The sequence below is a fragment of the Sinohyriopsis cumingii genome, chromosome 10 (assembly GCF_028554795.1).
Source record: "Sinohyriopsis cumingii isolate HCF-2022 chromosome 10, ASM2855479v2, whole genome shotgun sequence".
NCBI classification, from domain to species: domain Eukaryota; kingdom Metazoa; phylum Mollusca; class Bivalvia; order Unionida; family Unionidae; genus Sinohyriopsis; species Sinohyriopsis cumingii.
Window position 1 is genome coordinate 63,367,429 of NC_142970.1, and position 20,016 is coordinate 63,387,444.

Sequence of the window (20,016 nt, forward strand, 5' to 3'; positions counted from 1 at the left end):
AATGGATGATTATTTTATTTACATTTCTGAAAGAAAACTGAGGATCAATGTTGAAATACTGTATTGTAAATAACAATGTAACTTTCAAACAGCAAAACATCCACTGAAAATCAGTTCCTTACCCAACAATAAAACGTTAGGTTTACAGCGACAATTTCTGTTTAAACTTTAAAAATGTTTAAACACATTTTGGCTGTCAAAAACATTGGTTGAATCGGTTTTTGGAACGAAAATAGATAGCGTACGAAATTTGTACTGCGGATAGAGTACGCGGTGATGCAAGTGCCCACTCTTATCCCCAAAATTAGCAGACAGAAAAAAACATAAAATAGTTGTTGTTGTTGTTGTAGGGTTTAACGCCATTTTTCAGCACACGATAGGCTATTCATGGCGGCTAGTATTAATGGTGGAAGAAGAACCCGGGAAAACCCCAGAAAGAACCACCGACCCACGATAAGCTACTGACAAGCTTTCTCACATACTCACATTGGCTGAATCCGAGACTCGAACCCACGCAGACATAGGTGAGATGGCAGTGATCCGTAACCGAGAGCGCGTTAAACCACTTGGCTACTCGGAGCCCCTCATAATAAAATAGACATCGATTCAACCAGAGGCGTAGCTATGATATTTTGCGCCCGGGGACGAACTATAAAATTGGCGCCCCTGCCCCCTCCCCGTTTAATCACATTTTTGAATATTACCCTTGTTTACTTATTATAATGTAACGTTGTAAGCCTCATTTTGGCGCACCTGTACCTTGGCGCCCGGGGACATATGTACCCCCCTGCCCCCCCCCCCCCCAGCTACGCCTCTGGATTCAACTTTGGGGTACAATTGGTTTACCCACTGGAAATAATACTGAGAATATGAAGTTTAACATAATAAATTAAATAACAATTGCAACAATGGCTTTTCGACTCGAAATTGGACTAAAGACGACATGGCTATCAGTGCGAGACAGCTTGTTTGCAAGACACTTAAACGTCTACCACTTTTCGTTTCAGTACGTGTTGCAATTACTGTTTATGAAAGTCGCACACATATAGGAATGTGAGAAAGTGTTATCCTTCACGGGTGTTCCATACTGTAAAATACGATAATAAACACGTGAGAAATGGGGATCGTGGTTGGGTAGGCAGACAGTGCCTATTGTCGACGGATTTGTTAGATGTATTTCATTGGCGGCAATATTATGACAATTTACCAGCCCAAAAGTATTTGTACAGAACCAGGAACCAAAACGGAAAAAAAATTACTAACTTGCAACAACACACACTATCGGGGTGGGGGACGCAGGTCCAGATTAACCATAGGGAAAAGTGGGCAACGTGGCAGGGCCCACGAGTCTCAATGGGCCCCGTATATTATCGTCTGATTTCACAGGAAGTGTTGTTAATAGTACTGTAACCACATCGATGGACAAGGCAGGATATATATGGCCTCTGTGTTGGCTGTACCCAGAGCCCCCAAATGCCTTAATCCGGCCCTGTGGGGACGGCTACTTCTTGGCCTTTAACGCATTCGGCTTAGGACAGATTCGGCATATATAAATGTAATTATGTAAGAAATCTCCGCATAACATAGTCGGCCCACAACTAAGTCGGACCCATATTAGCGTTTTTACGTGTGATCTTCTATGGCTTTGTAACGCCTGTTGTTATTGTGCAAGAAGTATTTAATCGAAACATGTTATATAATAATGGATTAATCAATAATGCTTATGTAAACTTTACAGGTTTGATTAACCGTGAGGAGAACAGTCACCTTCTTTTGTAAATGAGTGTTTTCAGTACAAACAAAATGATAAATGAATCGGCATTTATCTTTGCATCAACCGATACAAAATGTACCGTAAACAGGTGGGAAGTGCGACGCTTTTGTTTTGATGACGTCACGTGACATTTCTTATTTCCGGTTAGCCATTTTCGTTGAGTAGTAGTGAGTCTATCACAAGAAATATCCGTCTTCATCCGCACCTACAAAGGGATTTTAAGTTTCTTTTTGGAGTCGTATTACACTAGTAACTTGATGACAAGTATCGATAAGAATTTGGGTTCATTAACTGGTAAGTGTATGGGGGAAAATTGTTGGTGAATATGTGGGCTACTGCGCAAAAACATATGTAAACAAGTTTTGGTAGTCGAGATATTTTTTGAATGGAATCTAAGCTCGTATTATTTGGCTTAAGTTTCACAGATATTTTAGTAAAATGTTATATATCTCAATAAGAGTAATTTCCAAAAGGCATTATGGGTTAAAATACTAATTTGAAACAATTCGGTGTCATGGATGATGGTAGTCCTACAACGTAAGACACATCACCCGTAATTTATTTTATGGAGTGTCACAGGTGCTTGACGTTAAGAAAAAATAATAATCTAAATGAAAAAAAAAATCATACAGAGTGATAAAAATACCTTAGATTACCCCGATGACCCGTTCTAACATAGGACCCTCTCTATCATAATATATAAAAGAGAAGGTACGGAACTTCCAAATACTTCGCTCCACCTATGACCCTCGATTTCCTTCTATTTCCGTCTGTAAAGGCGTACGTCCATACTATATAACTTGTTTTATTCCTGATATATTTTTCTATCCATCAAGCCATCATTGACTTTTTTGCGTTGTACCAAACTGAAGTTACGGGCTCCGAAACGTGCGATTTTTGCGAAGTTTTCCTTTGTGGACACTTCCGTGCTCCTATGATAATAAGAATAACGTTTTGAGCCAATCATATTTCGGCGTTGACGTTAATGCCGCCTATTTTGAAAATAGAGATCCATGTACACGATGTGTTGTGCAGTGAAAAAGACAATGTAGAATACTTGCATGGAACAGGATTCCTAAAGTTGAATCGAGTTAATGGTAAGTAAAAACTTACTTTTGCATCTACCGCTGTTCTGTAATTCAAGAAGGGGTGCACCATAGAGTTGAAAACATTTTCCATATCGCTTTTGTCACCGGTTTTCAGATGAGCACGGAAGTGTCCACAAAGGAAAACTTCGTGAAAATCGCACGTTTTGGAGCCCTTAACATCAGTTTGGTACAACGCAGAAAAGTCAATGATGGCTTGATGGATAGAAAAATATCTCAGAAGTAAGACAAGCCATATAGTATGGTCGCGTGCCTTTAAAGACGGAAAAAGCAGAAGGAAATCCTGGGTCATGGGTGGAGCAAAGTGTTTGGAAGTTCCGTACCTTCTCTCTTACATGTTACGATAGAGAAGGTCCTATGTCAGAACGGGTCATCGGGGTAAACTAAGGTATTTTTGTCACTCTGTATAATTTTTTCCCTTTAGATTATTGTTTTTTTTTTTCTTAATATCAGGCTCGCTTCGAGCACCTATGTTTTCTACAAAGTAAAGATGTAATGTTTTTGTCTTAACTTACCCTTATGTCTTTTCTCTAGCTACGATGTCGTAGCCTCAACTTGATTTGTTGTGGTTGAGGCTACGAACTGATCCCATATCATGTAATGGAGAAAAATAAATCATCACCAAAGTCTGAAAAACAGTGTAGAAATCTACTACATAAGTATAATCATGTTGTGAGAGAAGTTTGGCTTATTTTGAATTTATTAAGCCCTTACACGATAAAATAAATTGGCATGGTTACTCTAACCTTATCCTGTCTCCATGACAGATAACGCGAGACTCTCGCCATGACCCCTTTTCTACATAAGGCTTGCCAGACCATATTTGGATATTCTGCGCTATGTTATTATCAATCAGGTGGCAAATAATCGCTTCTTGGTGGAATTTCAAAGTAGCTGATAAACCATATTTACTTTTAATGTGCAGAATTTCTGACTCATACCGCACCAAATTTTTACTACGATTTGTTTACATTTCCAAAAAAGGCCTCAATGTCCTGATATGGCACACAAACGAGGCTGAGAACGGAAGTAATCATTATTTGAACTAATATGGCAGACGATTTAAACAAAAATATAGAATAAAAAAGGTAAACGAGATTTTACAACTATTTCTACAATGATTTTCCATATTCCGGTATTAAATAAGAGGACTACTCAATTTATTGGATTGTATTCAAGGAATATGTTCAAATTGTTATTATTGGGCTAAAAGAGCGCCAGGTGTGAATCACACCCAGCTTGCTCCATTGACACATATATGCTCATGTTATTACCCTGTCCATGAGGTAGGAGTAAAGGTACTAATATTAGTACTAGTCTTTTCTCTAGTATGATGTCGTAGCCTCAACTTGATTTGTTGTGGTTGAGGCTACGAACTGATCACATATCATGTAATGGAACAAAGAAAAAAATCATCACTAAAGCGAGAAAAACAAATAGTGTAGGAATCTACTATATAAGTATAATCATGTTGTGAAAGATGTTAGGTTTATTTTGAATTTATTAAGCCCTTACACGATAAAATAAATTGGCATTTTTACAGTAACCTCACCGTGTCTGCCATGACAGATACTGCGAGACTCTCGCCATGACCGCATTTCTATATAAGGCTTACCAGACCATATTTGGCTACTCTACACTGTTATTATCAATCAAGTGTCGCATAATGACTCCTTTGTGGAATTTCAAGGTCACCGATAAATTGTATTTACTTTTAATGCACATAATTTCCGACTCAAACCATGCCATATTTTCACTATGATCTGTTTATGTTTCCAAATAAGGCCTCAGTGTTCTTATATGGCACACAAACAAACGAGGCTGAGAACGGAAGTAGTCATTATTTGAACTAATATGGCAGATGATCTTAACGAAAATATTGGATAAGAAAGGTAAACAAGATTTTACAACTATTTCTATAATGACATGTAAATTTTGTGTATGGGAAATGGCAGCTACAGTTGGTCATGCAGCCTCGCTGATATGACAGTGAACGAGTTCTCTCAAGATTTTAAAGCACATAAAAAATTATTCAGTGAAAAATAATTGCACAGCTGTAACAATCGGACTTTGCTCTTACATTTTTCCACATATAGTAGATGTGTAACAAAAAGGTAAAATGGTTAAAATTGCTGTTAAACGTAACATACACTACATTGCTTAACAGTTCACAGGCAGGCTATGCGTATGCGGTCAACTAGGTAACGTGTTCTATTTATAGCGCTTTGCCATTATGCTCTATGAGGTAAATGGTTAAGGAATGCCAGACCACTTTCCCACTCTACTGTTTGACATGGTGATGATCACGCCCGCTTAATATGCAAGTGAAATCCTGCTGAATGGAATAATGTCCTCTCCTTGGTTAAAAGAAAATGATGTCCTGCAGTTATTTATAACATTTTTAAAACCACAGTTGTCATTTTAGAATTTAGTTTTGATAAGACAGAAGCATTTCTTTTTAAGATTGACGTATTGGACAAGGTCTGAGATAAATTTTCATTACAGTAATCCATATTTCAGTGGTGTAAATTGCGAGTGCTGCATCATTAAATTTTGAATATCCCAAAGTTGATATTTTTACTAATCGTTCTTAATGATCACTGCCTCCACTAAGTTTCGCATTTGTTGCCAAATGTGAAAGAATTTTGAAAGTGGCACTTTTTTACTGACTGGGTAAAGTAGCTGGCGACAAATTTTTGTGAAGTAAATTTTTAATTTTTCGTTGATATAGGCAAGTCAGGCCACTAAATTTTCACTATCTGCAGCAGTCGGTGGATCATGTTGGTAGAAGATGAGTAAGACGTTATTTGAACATGATTACAGCTAACTGCAAGCTGTCAGTTGGTTTTGAGAAGCAATTAATTGTGATTAGTAGGAAATAATGAATGACTGAAGGATATACTGTATTGTTGAACAGGTTGGCAAAATGATTCTGTGCCATTTGTACATGTTGCTGATTTATGTTTATTGCAAACTGAGAGATGCACTTGGGTCTGCTTAGTGTTTTAGGGATTGTTTACTTAGATAACATGTTTTGTGGTCTGAAGTTAACCAAGTAATACCAGATGCCACTACAAGGATGCCAGTCGTCAAATGTGAAGGGCCCAAAGTCGCTTATATCAATGAAAAAAATGAAAAATTTACTTTATAAAACAAGTCTATAACAGCACAATGAATATGGCTAATCTAGCTCTGAAAAACAGATTTATATCCATCTGCATTTGAGGCAGCTGCCAGGTTACTTGTTGCCCCTATTTCTACTGCAGATCAAGAGTGGGTTCAGTCACTAGAATCTGTCATCACAACAAATAATATTACGCATATTTAAGTCACTGCATCATTACATAAAATGGCTTTTATGGCTGAAAAGTGGTTCCAACTTTTTACATTTTGCAAATTTCAGGGTGCAAAGAAAACTATTTCCAAGGGAGGCTCTGATAATTCTGATAATATTGAACAGTTGATGGCATAGTTTTAAAGTTTGAAATGATAGAGAAGGAACTGCTACTGAATTTGTTGTCAGGAAATATTTATGATTATGTTTTGCTTTTTTAAATAGAGAAATGCTGCAGGTCGGTTTTCTGTTCTTTATAATAACAGTATTCGTTCAGATTGATATTCACAAGGAATGGCACAAATTGGTTTTCTTTTATTCAAAATAGTTTAAATATTACCTCTTTTCAACTATACACAACATGTAATTTTTCAATTTAGATAGCAGTGTGCCTAGATAAGAATCCTACTTAGAGCAGATGATCTGACAGTTATAATGTCGAGCTGATCACAATCACACATCATAATAACTATCACTATATAGAATTAGTATTGCCCTTAATGCAAGTCAAAGTCTAACCTTTAAAATACATTACACACCAAAAGTTGTAGCAATTATTTTTAAGGTATTGAGTTTAACAAATGACAACACATTTGTATAATCTGATTTCTTGATATAAACGCCTGCTTTTCATAAAATGAAGTTTTCGTGTGCTTTTGAACTCGATTTGTGTCGTATTGTTGACACTAATTACATTTTGTATATACACTCATGTCAGGAAGAGTTACTGTTCTTGCTGGCATGGGTGTCCTTTATGAAAAGATGTAATGCATAGTGTTTATGCAAATATTCTCACACCTTGTAGCATTATTTTCGTAAAATGATCTCTACTTCACATTTGTAAATTATTAGTTCTGTTTCTTCAAAACTTGTGCATGTCTGCCCTTGTCCAAACTATTATGACAAAAGATTTGTTGAACTTGGCAATGCAAATATTTATTTGTTTTCTTTAGGGTCAACTGATCCTTTCAATGACCAGTCAGATGAGGTAGGGGCCGGCATTCAGGAGGGCCTAATTCACATTCGAATTCAGCAGCGAAATGGACGTAAAACACTGACCACTGTCCAGGGTCTGTCAACAGATTATGATTTAAAGAAGATAGTCAGAATTTGTAAAAAGGTATGTCAGGCCCACAAATAAGAGGTGTGTTTTGTATTGCACTGGTTTTAAATTTAATGTAGGTATGTAGGTAGGGTTTTATTATTAACATATGGGGTAATATATATCATGTACTAAGTGTTACACATGGGATCAAGCTAGACTTGAATTTTTAGGGAGCAGTGACTTCTCCTTTTGGACAGAACAGGATGAAGTGGGAGCAAAGCGTGACACGCACTATATATATATATATATATATATATATATATATATATATATATATATATATATATATATATATATATCTGTGTGTGTGTGTGTGTTTTTATTCTCTTATTTGTATTATGCCATCTGTTTCCCATTTTGCATTTAACATTGGTTTTAGTTTTAAGCAATACTTTATTTTAAGTAGAACATTTTCAGAGTTTTGTCTATATTGTAAACACATTTGGTGCATGTTTAAAAATTATCATATTCATATTCAGTGTATTTTGGCAATATGACTTACAAAGAGAGAACAACAGAAGCTATACATTGTAATGAATTTTAACTGAGTAACTAGATTACAGTATTGTAATTGTAAGTTAGTACAAATGCTAATACTCAGCTACCTTTAATCAAGTATTTTTTTTTGCTTTTTACTTTCTGAAAGTTCATTATAAAATGGGGGCACCAAGTAGTCTAAAGTGCTCTCCGTTCTGGATCACAGCCATCTCACCTCTTGTCTGCGTGGGTTTGAGTCCAAGGCTCGGCTAGCGTGGGTACATGGGAAAGCCAGCGAGTAGCTTCTCGTGGGTTGGGGGTTCTTCCCAGGGTTCTTCCTCCACCAGTTATACTGGCCGCCATGTATAGCCTATTTTGTGCTGAAAAATGGCATTAAACCATAGAACAACCACCACCACCATTAATACTGGCCGGCATACATAGCCTATCGTGTGCTGAAAAATCACGTTAAACCCCACAACAACAACATTATAAAATGGCATTTGAAAAGCAGTGTAACCCCTAGGGGTGCAAGACTGAGAGTCAAAAATCATCTGGGGGTCAAATTAAAAATTTGGGGGTCTCTGAAGTGCAAATAAGGGTAAAGGGAAACCCTGTGAAAAGATTTCTTAACTTGTTTGAAACAAGCCCTTCACCATGTACATGACAGAAAATGCATGTCTTTTAGAACATACTGTTCATCTTAATTTCTTGGTTGCGAAGAAAACTTTACAGTGCCTGTTCATTGACAACATTGAAGAACTAAAATCAGTATATGAGCTAAATCTTTTTTTTTTTCCAACCCAGTTGACACCGCCAACATACAAGTGGATCTCTTTTTACAAAGATGGCTTCTCTTAATGTAACCACTCACATTCTAGCTTCATTACAATTACAACAGTCCAATGATAGGATTGTAAATGTAAGGTTTTATTCTTTGTCTACTTGGTGTAACATTAGGCATTGCTTAAATAGTATTTTCTTTGGTCTTTTTTTTTTTTTGTTGTATTGTCACTCACAAAAATGAGTAAACTCGGAATATGACCTTGACCTTACACCGTCTTGTCGAATTCCACATCATGGCATTGTCCTGTACATTTATGATCTACATAATTGCATTTTCAAGCTAAATCTTTAATATCATGATATCTAGTCCCTTTTCTTACAAATTGTATATTTTTCTGAATATATTTGCCCAATGGTTAGCAAAGAGACAATCTAATAAAACAATACTTCCCAGAACAGTTATGTCTGCCATTATGGTTCCAAACAGATTTTTTTTAATCAAGAAGATAGTATAAATGCGGCATTTAAAATATTCATGTTACTGATTCAATTCTTAAAACTCAAATTGCTACTTACATAAATTTAAGTTTCGAAAGACAAGTTTGTGTGTTTTTATCATCAAACAATAACTTGCGGAAATTCTGCAGTTATAGTTGCTAACTTGGGAAATGGTTAATGGTTGATCAGCTATCCAAACACATGCCTGTGAATGTGCAAGTTTTTTTTGCAGAGTAATTGATATCAGCAACAACTGTTTGATGGCTTGAAGTATACATTTCACCTTGAGCTATATATAACACTGGAACTAACCTGGCCAAGGCGAGGGACAGCTCAGAAGGGATGGTCATTCAATGTTCCTCTAAAAAAATAATCACAGGGCAAAGTTGTTTTCACTTTACTTACAGAAGAAGGCAAAGTTTACACTTTGTATGCGACTTAGTCGCCCACTTGTCCTGGTAGCATGAGCCCTGGTTACAAGTACACTACTCCCTTGATAATTTGCACCCAGATAACTCACCAACCCACTCAGGGGTCAAGCTAGGCCAGAATTTTATGGAGCAGTCGGACCAAAGCAAGAAACGATATATATGTTAAATGTTTATGATCAACACTTTGTGTACGTGTATAAAACTTGTTATATTTATACTCATTGTATTGAAATTTGTAGTCTTAAATGTGCGGATTCAGGTAAAGCAGTGTATTTTGGCCATATGGCTTGAAAAAGCACAGCATACATTGTAATTAATTTTAACTTAACAGCAGTAACAAGTCTTGTAATTGCAAGTCTGTAGAAATACTTAACTACGCCTTAATTATTTTATTTTAGTTTCTAACAGTTTTGAGGTAAAATTGCAGTCCAAAAGATTCCTAGCATACCTTGAAACCATTAGAACATGTACCAATGTACATGTTGTATGGGGTTGTTTCAAAGTGTGCTAGAACACAAATGAAGTCCTTTGACAGTTTGGGGAAAATGAGGTAGCATTTTCAAGGCCTTTAAAGTTGGGGAAAATTGAGCAGATTACCCTGATGTCTTTAAAAGTCTTTCGAAATTTGAAATAAATCCAAATATTTTACTTTCTTTCCATAATCACAAATAAAATTGTCAGAGGTTGTTAGATTCGGATGTCAAGTTTTCCTGGTTTCTTTCTTTTGATGACCTTTTCAGTTTCATTTCATCATTAAACAATATTGTAGTATTTTGCATTCCTTGTTTTCTCATATAACATAAAATGTTAGTGAATATAGGTCTTGGAAATCTCTGTGGTCTTTGAAAGTTTGGGAAAACTTTTTGAATTTATCATTCAGGATTCGGTAAGAACCCTGAGACAACACGTTGAAGCATAAAAGTCAATATTTAACTGAACTGTACTCTTTTTTTTAATCTTTTTTTTTTCCCCAACTGAAATACATCCAAGAACGCATATTGTGCCATGTGAGTGCATCTATTTTTAGAAAGAGGGATTTTCTTAATATAACTGCTCACTTTCTAGTTTCATCACAACAACCCATTAATAGGACTGCATGTTTATGGTTTTATTATTTGGCTACGTACTGGTAGTACCGATATGCATTGGTTAAATAGTATTTGCTTCAATACTGTATTTAGTTTTCATATTTTCATGAACATGAGTAGTCAGAAAACAACATTGACAATACATAATATTTTTCAAATTCCACAGCATAGCATTGAACCATGTGTCTGACTTAAATGATTCAGTATTTAGACTAAATTTTCTATCACAAATTTAAACTTTGTTTTCATTAAATTATATGTTTTCCTGAATCAATTATCCCAATTATTTATGAATACAGACATTCTAATGAAGTGGTGTATCATGGATGCATTCATGTCTGGAATTACAGGTTCACTTATGGTTTCAAACTGATATTATAAAGAAAATAATGCAACACTACCAATAAAGTCTCCATTTCTAAAATAAAAGCAAATTACTATGTACATAACGATGTTTAAATTTTGAAACAGAATTTGGTATATTTTAATCATAGTACAGTAGGCCCAAATTCATGAAATCAAGCCGTGATATCCTGCTCTGGAAAGTGTTAGTGGTCAGTTAGCTATTAAAATACACCTGTGGATGTGCAAGAGTTTATTTGTCGTTGTAGGCTAATTGGTATTAACACCGCATAAATACATTCACCTTTAAGCAATGTCACAACACTGCCAGAACTTCCTGGGTACAGCAAGGGGGCATCTCAAAAGGCATAAGTTCCAGCCACTCATTTTACAAAATCAGAGGGCGAAGTCTTTTTTGCTTTCCTTACAGAAGAAGACAAATTTTTACATGTTTCTGGTGACTTTTTCACCCACTTCATCTGGTAATGTGACCCCTGCCACTTATAAAGCTGGATCAGGTGTGGATCCCGTTTTTTAAACCAGAAAATACCCTATAATTGGTCCCATTTGTTGAATTTGAAGGAAATTGCGATCAAAATTGGTAACTGAAAATGATAGGTAGGCCATGGAAAATTTAATCAACATTATAAAATTATCAACTTTTAATAACAAGTCATATAATTTGTTATATTTTCTTTCCGACATTCTTAGTACACCATAAATAACGATATTCATTGAAACTTAGATCAATGAAAAGCTCGCGCATAGTGGAAGCAATACTTTCATAAATAAAACCAATTAATAATTTTTTTTCAAGTAACATTTGTGTTTTATTTCTATCTTTTTTTTTTTTTTTTAATGTAATCATCATAAATACACTGTGTCCTCTTGTATATAAATTTCTCTAAGGACCTGATTAAGTGCCAACTGTTTTGATATCTGACTTGCGCAAGTTTTTGTTGTATTGTTTAATGGATTAAAGTTAACTGCATCCTTTGTATCAACTAAAGGAGATGGAATAAGTGAAAAGTTGGAATGCGTGAAAATCCTACATGCTTAAGACCTAGCTTCCAAAGTCGTATGTCAAGTGTACTTGTTTCAGTTGATCAAGCGAACACTTATAAACGTAATTGGTTAATAAAATTAAAATACTCAATCATAAATGTGATCAAAAGCTAGCAAAACAACTAAGTGAAATGAATACTTCGTAAAATAAATAGCTTTTTTAACGTATATGGACCAATGTGGAGAAACAAGTTTCAGAGAATCTCTGAATTGGCACTTAGATATATACTCAACGATGTCAAGAAGTTTCACTATTACTTGCAGTGGGGGCCCCCGAGTGGTCTAAAGTGCTTTCTGTTATGGATCACTGCCATCTCACCTCTGTCTGCGTGGGTTCGAGTCTCGTTTTCAGCCAATGTGTGTGTGTGAGAAAGCTTGCCAGTAGCTTCTTGTGGGTCGGTGGTTCTTTCCAGGGTTTTCCCGGGTTCTTCCTCCACCATTAATACTGGCCGCCATGTATAGCCTATCGTTGCTGAAAAATGGCATTAAATCCTGCAACAATAACAAATTGCAGTAAAATCAATGCATCAATATTATAATAGTTGAATCATACAAAAATTATGTTTCAAGATAGACAATTGTCTGACCAAACAGAGGACAGTTTTTATAAAAAAAAAGCAGTCTGGTTTTGTGGTACAGTGGGACTCTGCCATAGCATGCCCCACAATTACGTGCATTCGTGGCAACTGAAATTTTGTATATTCATTCGCACATGAAAATTAGTTTTGTTCAAAGTATCTGAAATACTATATAAAAAATGTATTATCAGTTTGGGAAAGAGATTGCATATGAATTTGAATAAAATATTATCACGCCGTGGTTCCTGAAATTTTAAATACATGTACGTGTATTTTTCTCGTACCTGGAACAGATATTAAGTACGAGAAATAGTGTGTAAAACGTTTATTATCATTTTAGGGAAGAGTTTGCATATGAATTTGAATATAATATGATAGTGGCAAAGCTTCTGAAATTTGACAATTTCGCTAGGTTCTTGAAGTGTTATGCCAGTATAAACATGATCGGAAATGTTACTTATTACTGATCCAAGAGTAAAGCCACTAAATCATCTTTTTTGTGATTGTCTTCAATTAATTCTGTATACAAGCCTATCGTGCTGAAAAATGGCGTTAAACCCCACAACAACAACAACAATAATTCTGTATACAATCATTGCTCAAACAATAGCCAATGTGTTTCTTCTTTAACTGCATACACAACCAAGCAGCAGACCATGCGATGGTTGATAAAAGATTCTCACAATTTCAAAAACATCCAAAAAACGAAAGCCACCAACATGTTTGCTGGGCTTGGCAGTGTTATTAGATGCAAGCAGTTGACCAGTAAATAATGTCCACTTTATTAGCTGGAAATTGAAAAGGTATGAAATTGTACATGCGTTCAGCTTTTGTTTATAAAAGTGACTCGTGACCATTGCAGGCCTACTGCACTTAGTTCTCTGGTTTACATGGGTATGGTATTTGCTTATGAACTCGTTCTTAATTTCCTATTTTTTATAACAATATTTTACCTTTATAGAAAAGCAAGATCACAAATGCAAGTCGTTCTCTGCACTTTGCGCAATGATAGTATAGTAGTTTTCACACGTTTCTTTCGATATTCACAAAATCTGAAGTAAAAGTTCTATGCACGCTGAAAGCATGTGTTGATTGTTAATTATTCTTGCTGTATTCGTTCAAATGAATAGGCATACAGGCATTAATTATTGGCAATTTGCAATGAATAAATATACATGGAAATACATATGAGAAAATTTTAGCAGTATGAAATTTGTACAGACACTGTTCATAGACCATGGAACGTAATGAACCATACACATGCTTCATCTTTCTTAACCTAATTTTGCTGTTAATTTTTCCCATAGAAGTTAGACATATAATGTACTGTGACAAAATTATTGAATAGTTTAAATATGTATGAAATTTTTGCAATGGAATTACATATATAATGGATTAATTGCAACCCCCGATGATACAGTATGAGATGGCAAGTAAACTGCATTAATAGTCCATTCATGCTATATATTAGATGTTGAATTCAGACACAATGATCTGTGACAAAATTATTGAATATTTTAAATCTGTGTGCAATTTTTCATTGGAATTACATGCATTATCGATGAACTGCATGGCACAATAGTAAACGATGTCGATACCCTGTTCATGATATAACTTCAGTCGGGGCATTATTGATCAAAGTGTATTATCGGACAAACCAATACAAATTACTTAAACTATTTAACGCAGATTAATAACCCATAAATATATTATCCTTCCATTATTTTGAATAAGTCTATTTCTGCATTCCATTTAATATTCATCAGATAATACCCCGATTATTTACATTAACACATGTATATGTGCCAGTGCATTGTTCTATGAAAAAAGTAAAATACTGTAAAACCCCGCATGAATGTGATCCAATTTTTTGGACCCCAGTATGGCGTTACATCTGGGGTTCCACTTTGTATCGATAGTTAGTCAGGTTCGCTGCTTTGTAGATTCTCTCCTTCACACTTTATTAATACATACCACGCAGGGAACCAGACTAATCAACAACAAGAAAAAGCAATGATGTAATATACAAATGTTTTCACATAAACGTGGTAGTTGTTGAAACCAGTTGGAATAATATTAACAATCTTTCAGGTGTTGAGCATCTTGAAAATAATTCTTATTTATGCAGAATAACGAACAACTTCATTCAAAAAAAGCACTTTATTGAAAGTCTCTCTGAGATTATAAAACGAGGATTCAGTCATTAAACACAACAGTTCCCCCACCTGCAACACCCTCAGTTTTCTGAATACCTTTCGGGATGGCATTGTTTATTTGTGGGGGATGTCCCTCTGTAACCCTTACTTATGGCGTTGTCTTTCTTTTTGGACCCCTTTGTGCGCAGGTTATTGTGGAAAGGTGCACTGGGTAAAACTGGCTCATTTAGATGCACAAATCAATTTCAGGATTATTTGCCGGGGTGGGGGTTGCCCTGAGGGTAAAAAGTGTCATGGTCATAAAATCAAAAAGGGGATGGTTGGCCGACCAGAAACACTTTTTTTTTGCCCCATGGCTGTGTGGATTATATTTTAAAAATCGATGAAAAGCTTGACGTTTTATGGCAAAGCAACAGTTTGAAGGTTATAAGGTGCTGAGGCCTTAGGGTATTGAAATTCTCGGATAACAATATTTGCTTGGCAACTTAAACATTGGTAGCATTTAGACCTTACAGTTCAAAAACCCTCATGGTGAAGCAGCTTCTGAAATGAACCATGATTAAAATGTAAATACAAAATTGTCTCATTAGTACCAAATCAAACTATCCTCAAATGCAACTAGTCTTTAGGCCTAGATACCAAGTCTTGTACAATCAGAAACCAAATTTCTTCCACCTTTTGCACATAAATTAGCTCCCATTTAGAAGCAGCAAACTATATTAACAGTACTACTGAAGACTCCAATTCCATTTTCTTTATTTTTTTACAAGGAATTTGCCTGCAATGGTACGGTAGTGGAACACCCGGAGTATGGCGAGGTCATTCAGTTTCAGGGTGACCAGAGGCAAAACATAAGTGAATTCCTCAAGAAGGTGGGATTGGCCAGACCGGAGCAGTTGAAGGTAATCTTGTTTAATTTTATATAGTTGACCTGGCTAGACAGGGTTCATACAGTATTTTAGAGTAGAGTTCAGGAAAAATGAGGTAGCATTTTCAAGGCCTTGAAAGTTTGGGAAAATTGAACAGATTACCTTGAGATCTTTAAAAGTCTTTGAAAATTGAAATAAACCCAAACATTTTACTTTCTTTCCATAATCACAAAGTTGTCCGAGGTTGTTAGATTCGGATGTAGTCTAGTTTTCCTGGTTTCTTTCTGTTGATGACCTTTTCAGTATCATTTCATCATTAAACAATGTTGTAGTATTTGCATTCCTTGTTTTCTCATATAACATAACTTGTATACAAAATGTTAGTGAAATAGGTCTTGCAAATCTATGCTTAATGGTCTTTGAAAGTTAGGGGGAAGTCTTTGAATTTATCATTAAGAATTCTTTATGAACCCTGCTGGAAGCCAAGTGAAGTATGTTTGTTGTTTTATATCTATTGATGTTTGCTGTGTTGAGGTTTATAAAAGCCTTTTGACGAAATATGTCTTCTATTGCTTCAAGTGGAAAACCTTTAAAATGGCTGGATATATTTTGAAAAGAAATTAATGAAACTTGATTGCATTAAGGCCTGTAAGGCATGTTATGTTTTTACATATGATGCCAATCTGCTAAACAATATTACATTCACAAATTTTATTGTCCTCGAGTTGAAATAAAGAAGTTGCGTATAGATCCATTTCTGTGATATCAATCTTGTCAAAATCATTGCTGAGATCTGATATGCACCTGTGTATGCAGATGCTCTAGTGACCTTGGGAATTTCCTGTCCACCTTCAGCACCCTATTAAGCAAAGCATTGCATTTTATGTCGTATTTATTGAGCTATATTTCAGGACTGTCCCAATGACCTTGTGGTTAGAGTATCCGCCTTGGATGCGGAGGTTGCGGGTTCATAACCCAGTCGAGTCATGCCAAAGTCTTAAATAAAAAAAATACCAACAGCTGCCTTGCTTGGTGCTTTGCATGAAGAGGTTAGTGCTAGGACTGGTCAGCCATGTGTCACCAGTTTGTTTCTGCACAAAAAATTTGCATCATCGACCTAACATTTGGGATGGTTTGCATTTTGGTTAAGCAACAACAGTCAGTTTTCTTGTCAAAGGTTAAGGTCACCAAAATAAATAAGACATGTACAGTGATTAGAGTACATTATGGCTTGCATTTGGACAATTACATGTTTTACGACACCTGAACACAATATACTGCCAATGTGAGAAATGTGAAAATAAATTGAAGAAAAATTTAGAAGACAATCCTTTCCAAGCAAATAATAGGATTCAGGAAGATAAAATTTAAAATGTACAGATATTATTTTGTGTACGTGTGTGTATGTATATGTATATATACAACATCGAGTAATATGTAAAAAAAAGTCCTTTTCAAAATATTCCATTGGTTGTATAAACTAAATTCTCCATAACGTCACGAGTTGGGCATATAATTTTCTGTTTACACTGCTTTTGTTTAAAAACGGATTTTGTTCCAGATTTCTGTACTTCAGTGTCCTTTGAAGTGGTTGAATGTAGCTTGGTTCATTTCAGTGTCAAGTAATTTTATGGATATATCTTACAGGCTGTAGTTAGATGTCATTTGTGCATTGTTTATATTGAAAAGTCACAAGATTTGAGGGGTTGTTTTCATAGTTGCTTGAATATCAAAGATGCTTATTTTATCCTGAATATTCCTTGAATTTCTTGAAATGCTTGAATTTGTGAAAAGCATATTTTCATTTATATGAGGGAATACTAAACAGCAAGACTGAATAAAGTCACTTTTAAAATTCAGGATAGTAAATTAGATAAATGGGACCACTCTGGTGGCCTAGTGGTTAGAGCATCCGACTGAGATGCAGGAGGTTTGAACTCCAACTGAGTCAGATCAAAGACTTTGTTACATTCGGGTTCAAAGGACACACAAACACCAAGTAAGGGTCCTACAACTTCATGTAAAATAAAGCTAAAACCCATTGTTGCTTACAGTACCAAGCCCAATTAAAAACTGCCTGCTCTGTCACTCTGCTCTTGTTTTAGTAAGGGCTAGAGAAAAGGGATCCTAATTAAATTAACATTTGTGCCTTATCCAGGCTTAGATAGCCATGGGAAGATAAACAACAGTACTGAACCTGTTGACAGTCTCTGGTATCAATTATCCAGAATGCTGGGAATAATGTTCTGGTGTCACTACTAACAATAAGAATCTGCTAGAATCTGATACAGGCACTTATAACAAACTTATAATAAAAACGTTACTTACATCTGCCATGCTTGGTGCTCAGCATTAATCCTTTAGCTTCTACAGCTGTTGTGCAGTTTTACTACTGCTGAGTGTTATCATATCAGTTGCTGAGACTACTAAGGCTGGTTCCATGGCTGAATACAGAAACTGACAATGAAAACATGGTTACATTTATATTCATTATTTTGTTAGTTTTTGCTGGATTTCAGTGAAATAAAAAACGGCTTACCTTGTATAGATACTGTTATTCATATATTTCCACTTTATATTACAAAGTTTAGAGTCATACCTCTCAAAATAGTCATTATCCAGACATAAATGGCGATTATATTCCAGACTGTTCCCACATCTCGGTGATGCTGATTTCATACCATTTCAGCCTCAGGTCTTGCTTTTGGTCCCCCATATTCTTGACATAATCGTTTGTTTCTTTCACAAGCTTTTCCACCAGACATTCGGGGGAAAACTTAGAGAAAAAAATTGTTCTCATTGCTTAGCCAAAGCTTGATTGTTGAACCAACATGAGAATCAAAATCATTGATCTGGAGCACCATTGTGCAAGTAAGACTGTCCACCTCGTCAATCCGATTAGAAAATCACTTGCGCCTGGTGTTGAAATGGGACTAACATCAATATCTGATCCATTAAACTCTTTGATATCGCTTGCACTGAACCCTTTAAAGTTGCTCATATCTGAATTGGAATCCATCTTTGTTTTTCTCAACTACAACTGTTTCTTAAAGTGCAGAAAAGCCTCAACAGTGTCTAAATTTAACCACTCGGCTTTCACACTTTTATCAAAATGTTGAGTAAACAGTCCACTCATTGGTTATGATAATCAAAAATATGTAAACTGTAATTTCAACCAATTATTGTTTAGTTAACATAGCAGTCACGCACATCAGCCACACTAGGCTTACTGACACTGCATATATGCGTCATTAGGATTCAGAAGCTATTTACAGGTGACGCTTAGATGCGGCAGTTGTTAGTTAAAGGGTTAAGAGGTCAGCCTGGTGTCAGGCAAGACATGATGCTGCATGTCTGCGGTGTGATGCCCCAGTGCTAGACATCACTGTAAACTGCCACACTGCAGACATCATAGTGATATGACTGGAAATTTTTTAAAGCTACATGTATATAAAAAATCCAAATCACATGTACACAAATTAAATGTGATAAAATTGAGCAGATAAAATGTTGCATGAAACTAGTCATTTTGTGTCAGGTGGTAGGATACTAATTGGCTGTACTAGGATACTAATTACATTTGCAATTTTCATTCAGACTGTTGTCATCTCTGAGACAAATAAACTTCTTGATATCTTTTGATAAGTCCTTAGTGGAAGAAAAAAAGTGCCCAGGGCTGTACAAGCTATGTATTTCATATTTTGTGATCAAACCATGTTTGTTGGGGACAGTAATTCATTGAATTGACTTATTTTTTATTTTACTTTTCAGGTCCATGGTTTCTAGCATGTGGGAAGAAAAAGGCCAGGATTTCTTATGCTGCTTATTTGCTACCAGTCATGAAAAAACACTTGACACATTCTGATCTTCATTATATTTCCGTCTAATACATTTTATGTGTTTCACTAGTGATTGAGATCATTTCAGTGGTAGCAAATAATCATACAGACAGTTCAGAGAAAATTGAGAACATCATGTTTGCAGCTTATTCAAGACAACAAAACAGGACTGGATGAATTTTCATCAAGCGTGTATTTATTGATTTAATAAAGAATTTTTAGATATTGGTTGTACATGTTTAATTCGTTTGGCAAAGAAATGACATTAATATCAGACCACACATTAATGGTCAAGTGCAACTATTTTGGGCATTGTGGTTACTTTTCTGCACAATATTTGAAATACATTATTGAGTAATGACACAACTACTTTAACATATAAACAACACAAAACAAACCAACAGCAAGTGGTTCAGAATCGGTCTTTTAAAACAAATAAAAAAGATAATGTTAATCTTTCTAAAAAATTTGATGTCTAGAAAGGAAGTTGGTTAAGTGTACAAGTTTTGTTATGGCCTTCATTCATTATTTCGAATATTCATTTAATAAATCTTGATTTTATTTTTCC

The 20,016-nt window shown here is 35.4% G+C and overlaps 1 protein-coding gene across 1 annotated transcript; it reads left to right on the plus strand.

Moving 5' to 3' along the window:
* The first annotated feature begins 1,893 nt into the window (after nucleotides 1-1,893).
* LOC149790262 (eukaryotic translation initiation factor eIF1-like) lies at nucleotides 1,894-19,673 on the plus strand. The gene is made up of 4 exons (XM_089972303.1): nucleotides 1,894-2,068; nucleotides 7,168-7,334; nucleotides 15,511-15,642; nucleotides 19,381-19,673. The coding sequence occupies exons 1-4, from the start codon at nucleotides 2,032-2,034 to the stop codon at nucleotides 19,393-19,395; spliced, it is 351 nt and encodes a 116-aa protein (XP_089828429.1). The 5' UTR covers nucleotides 1,894-2,031; the 3' UTR covers nucleotides 19,396-19,673.
* Nucleotides 19,674-20,016: the final 343 nt, after the last annotated feature.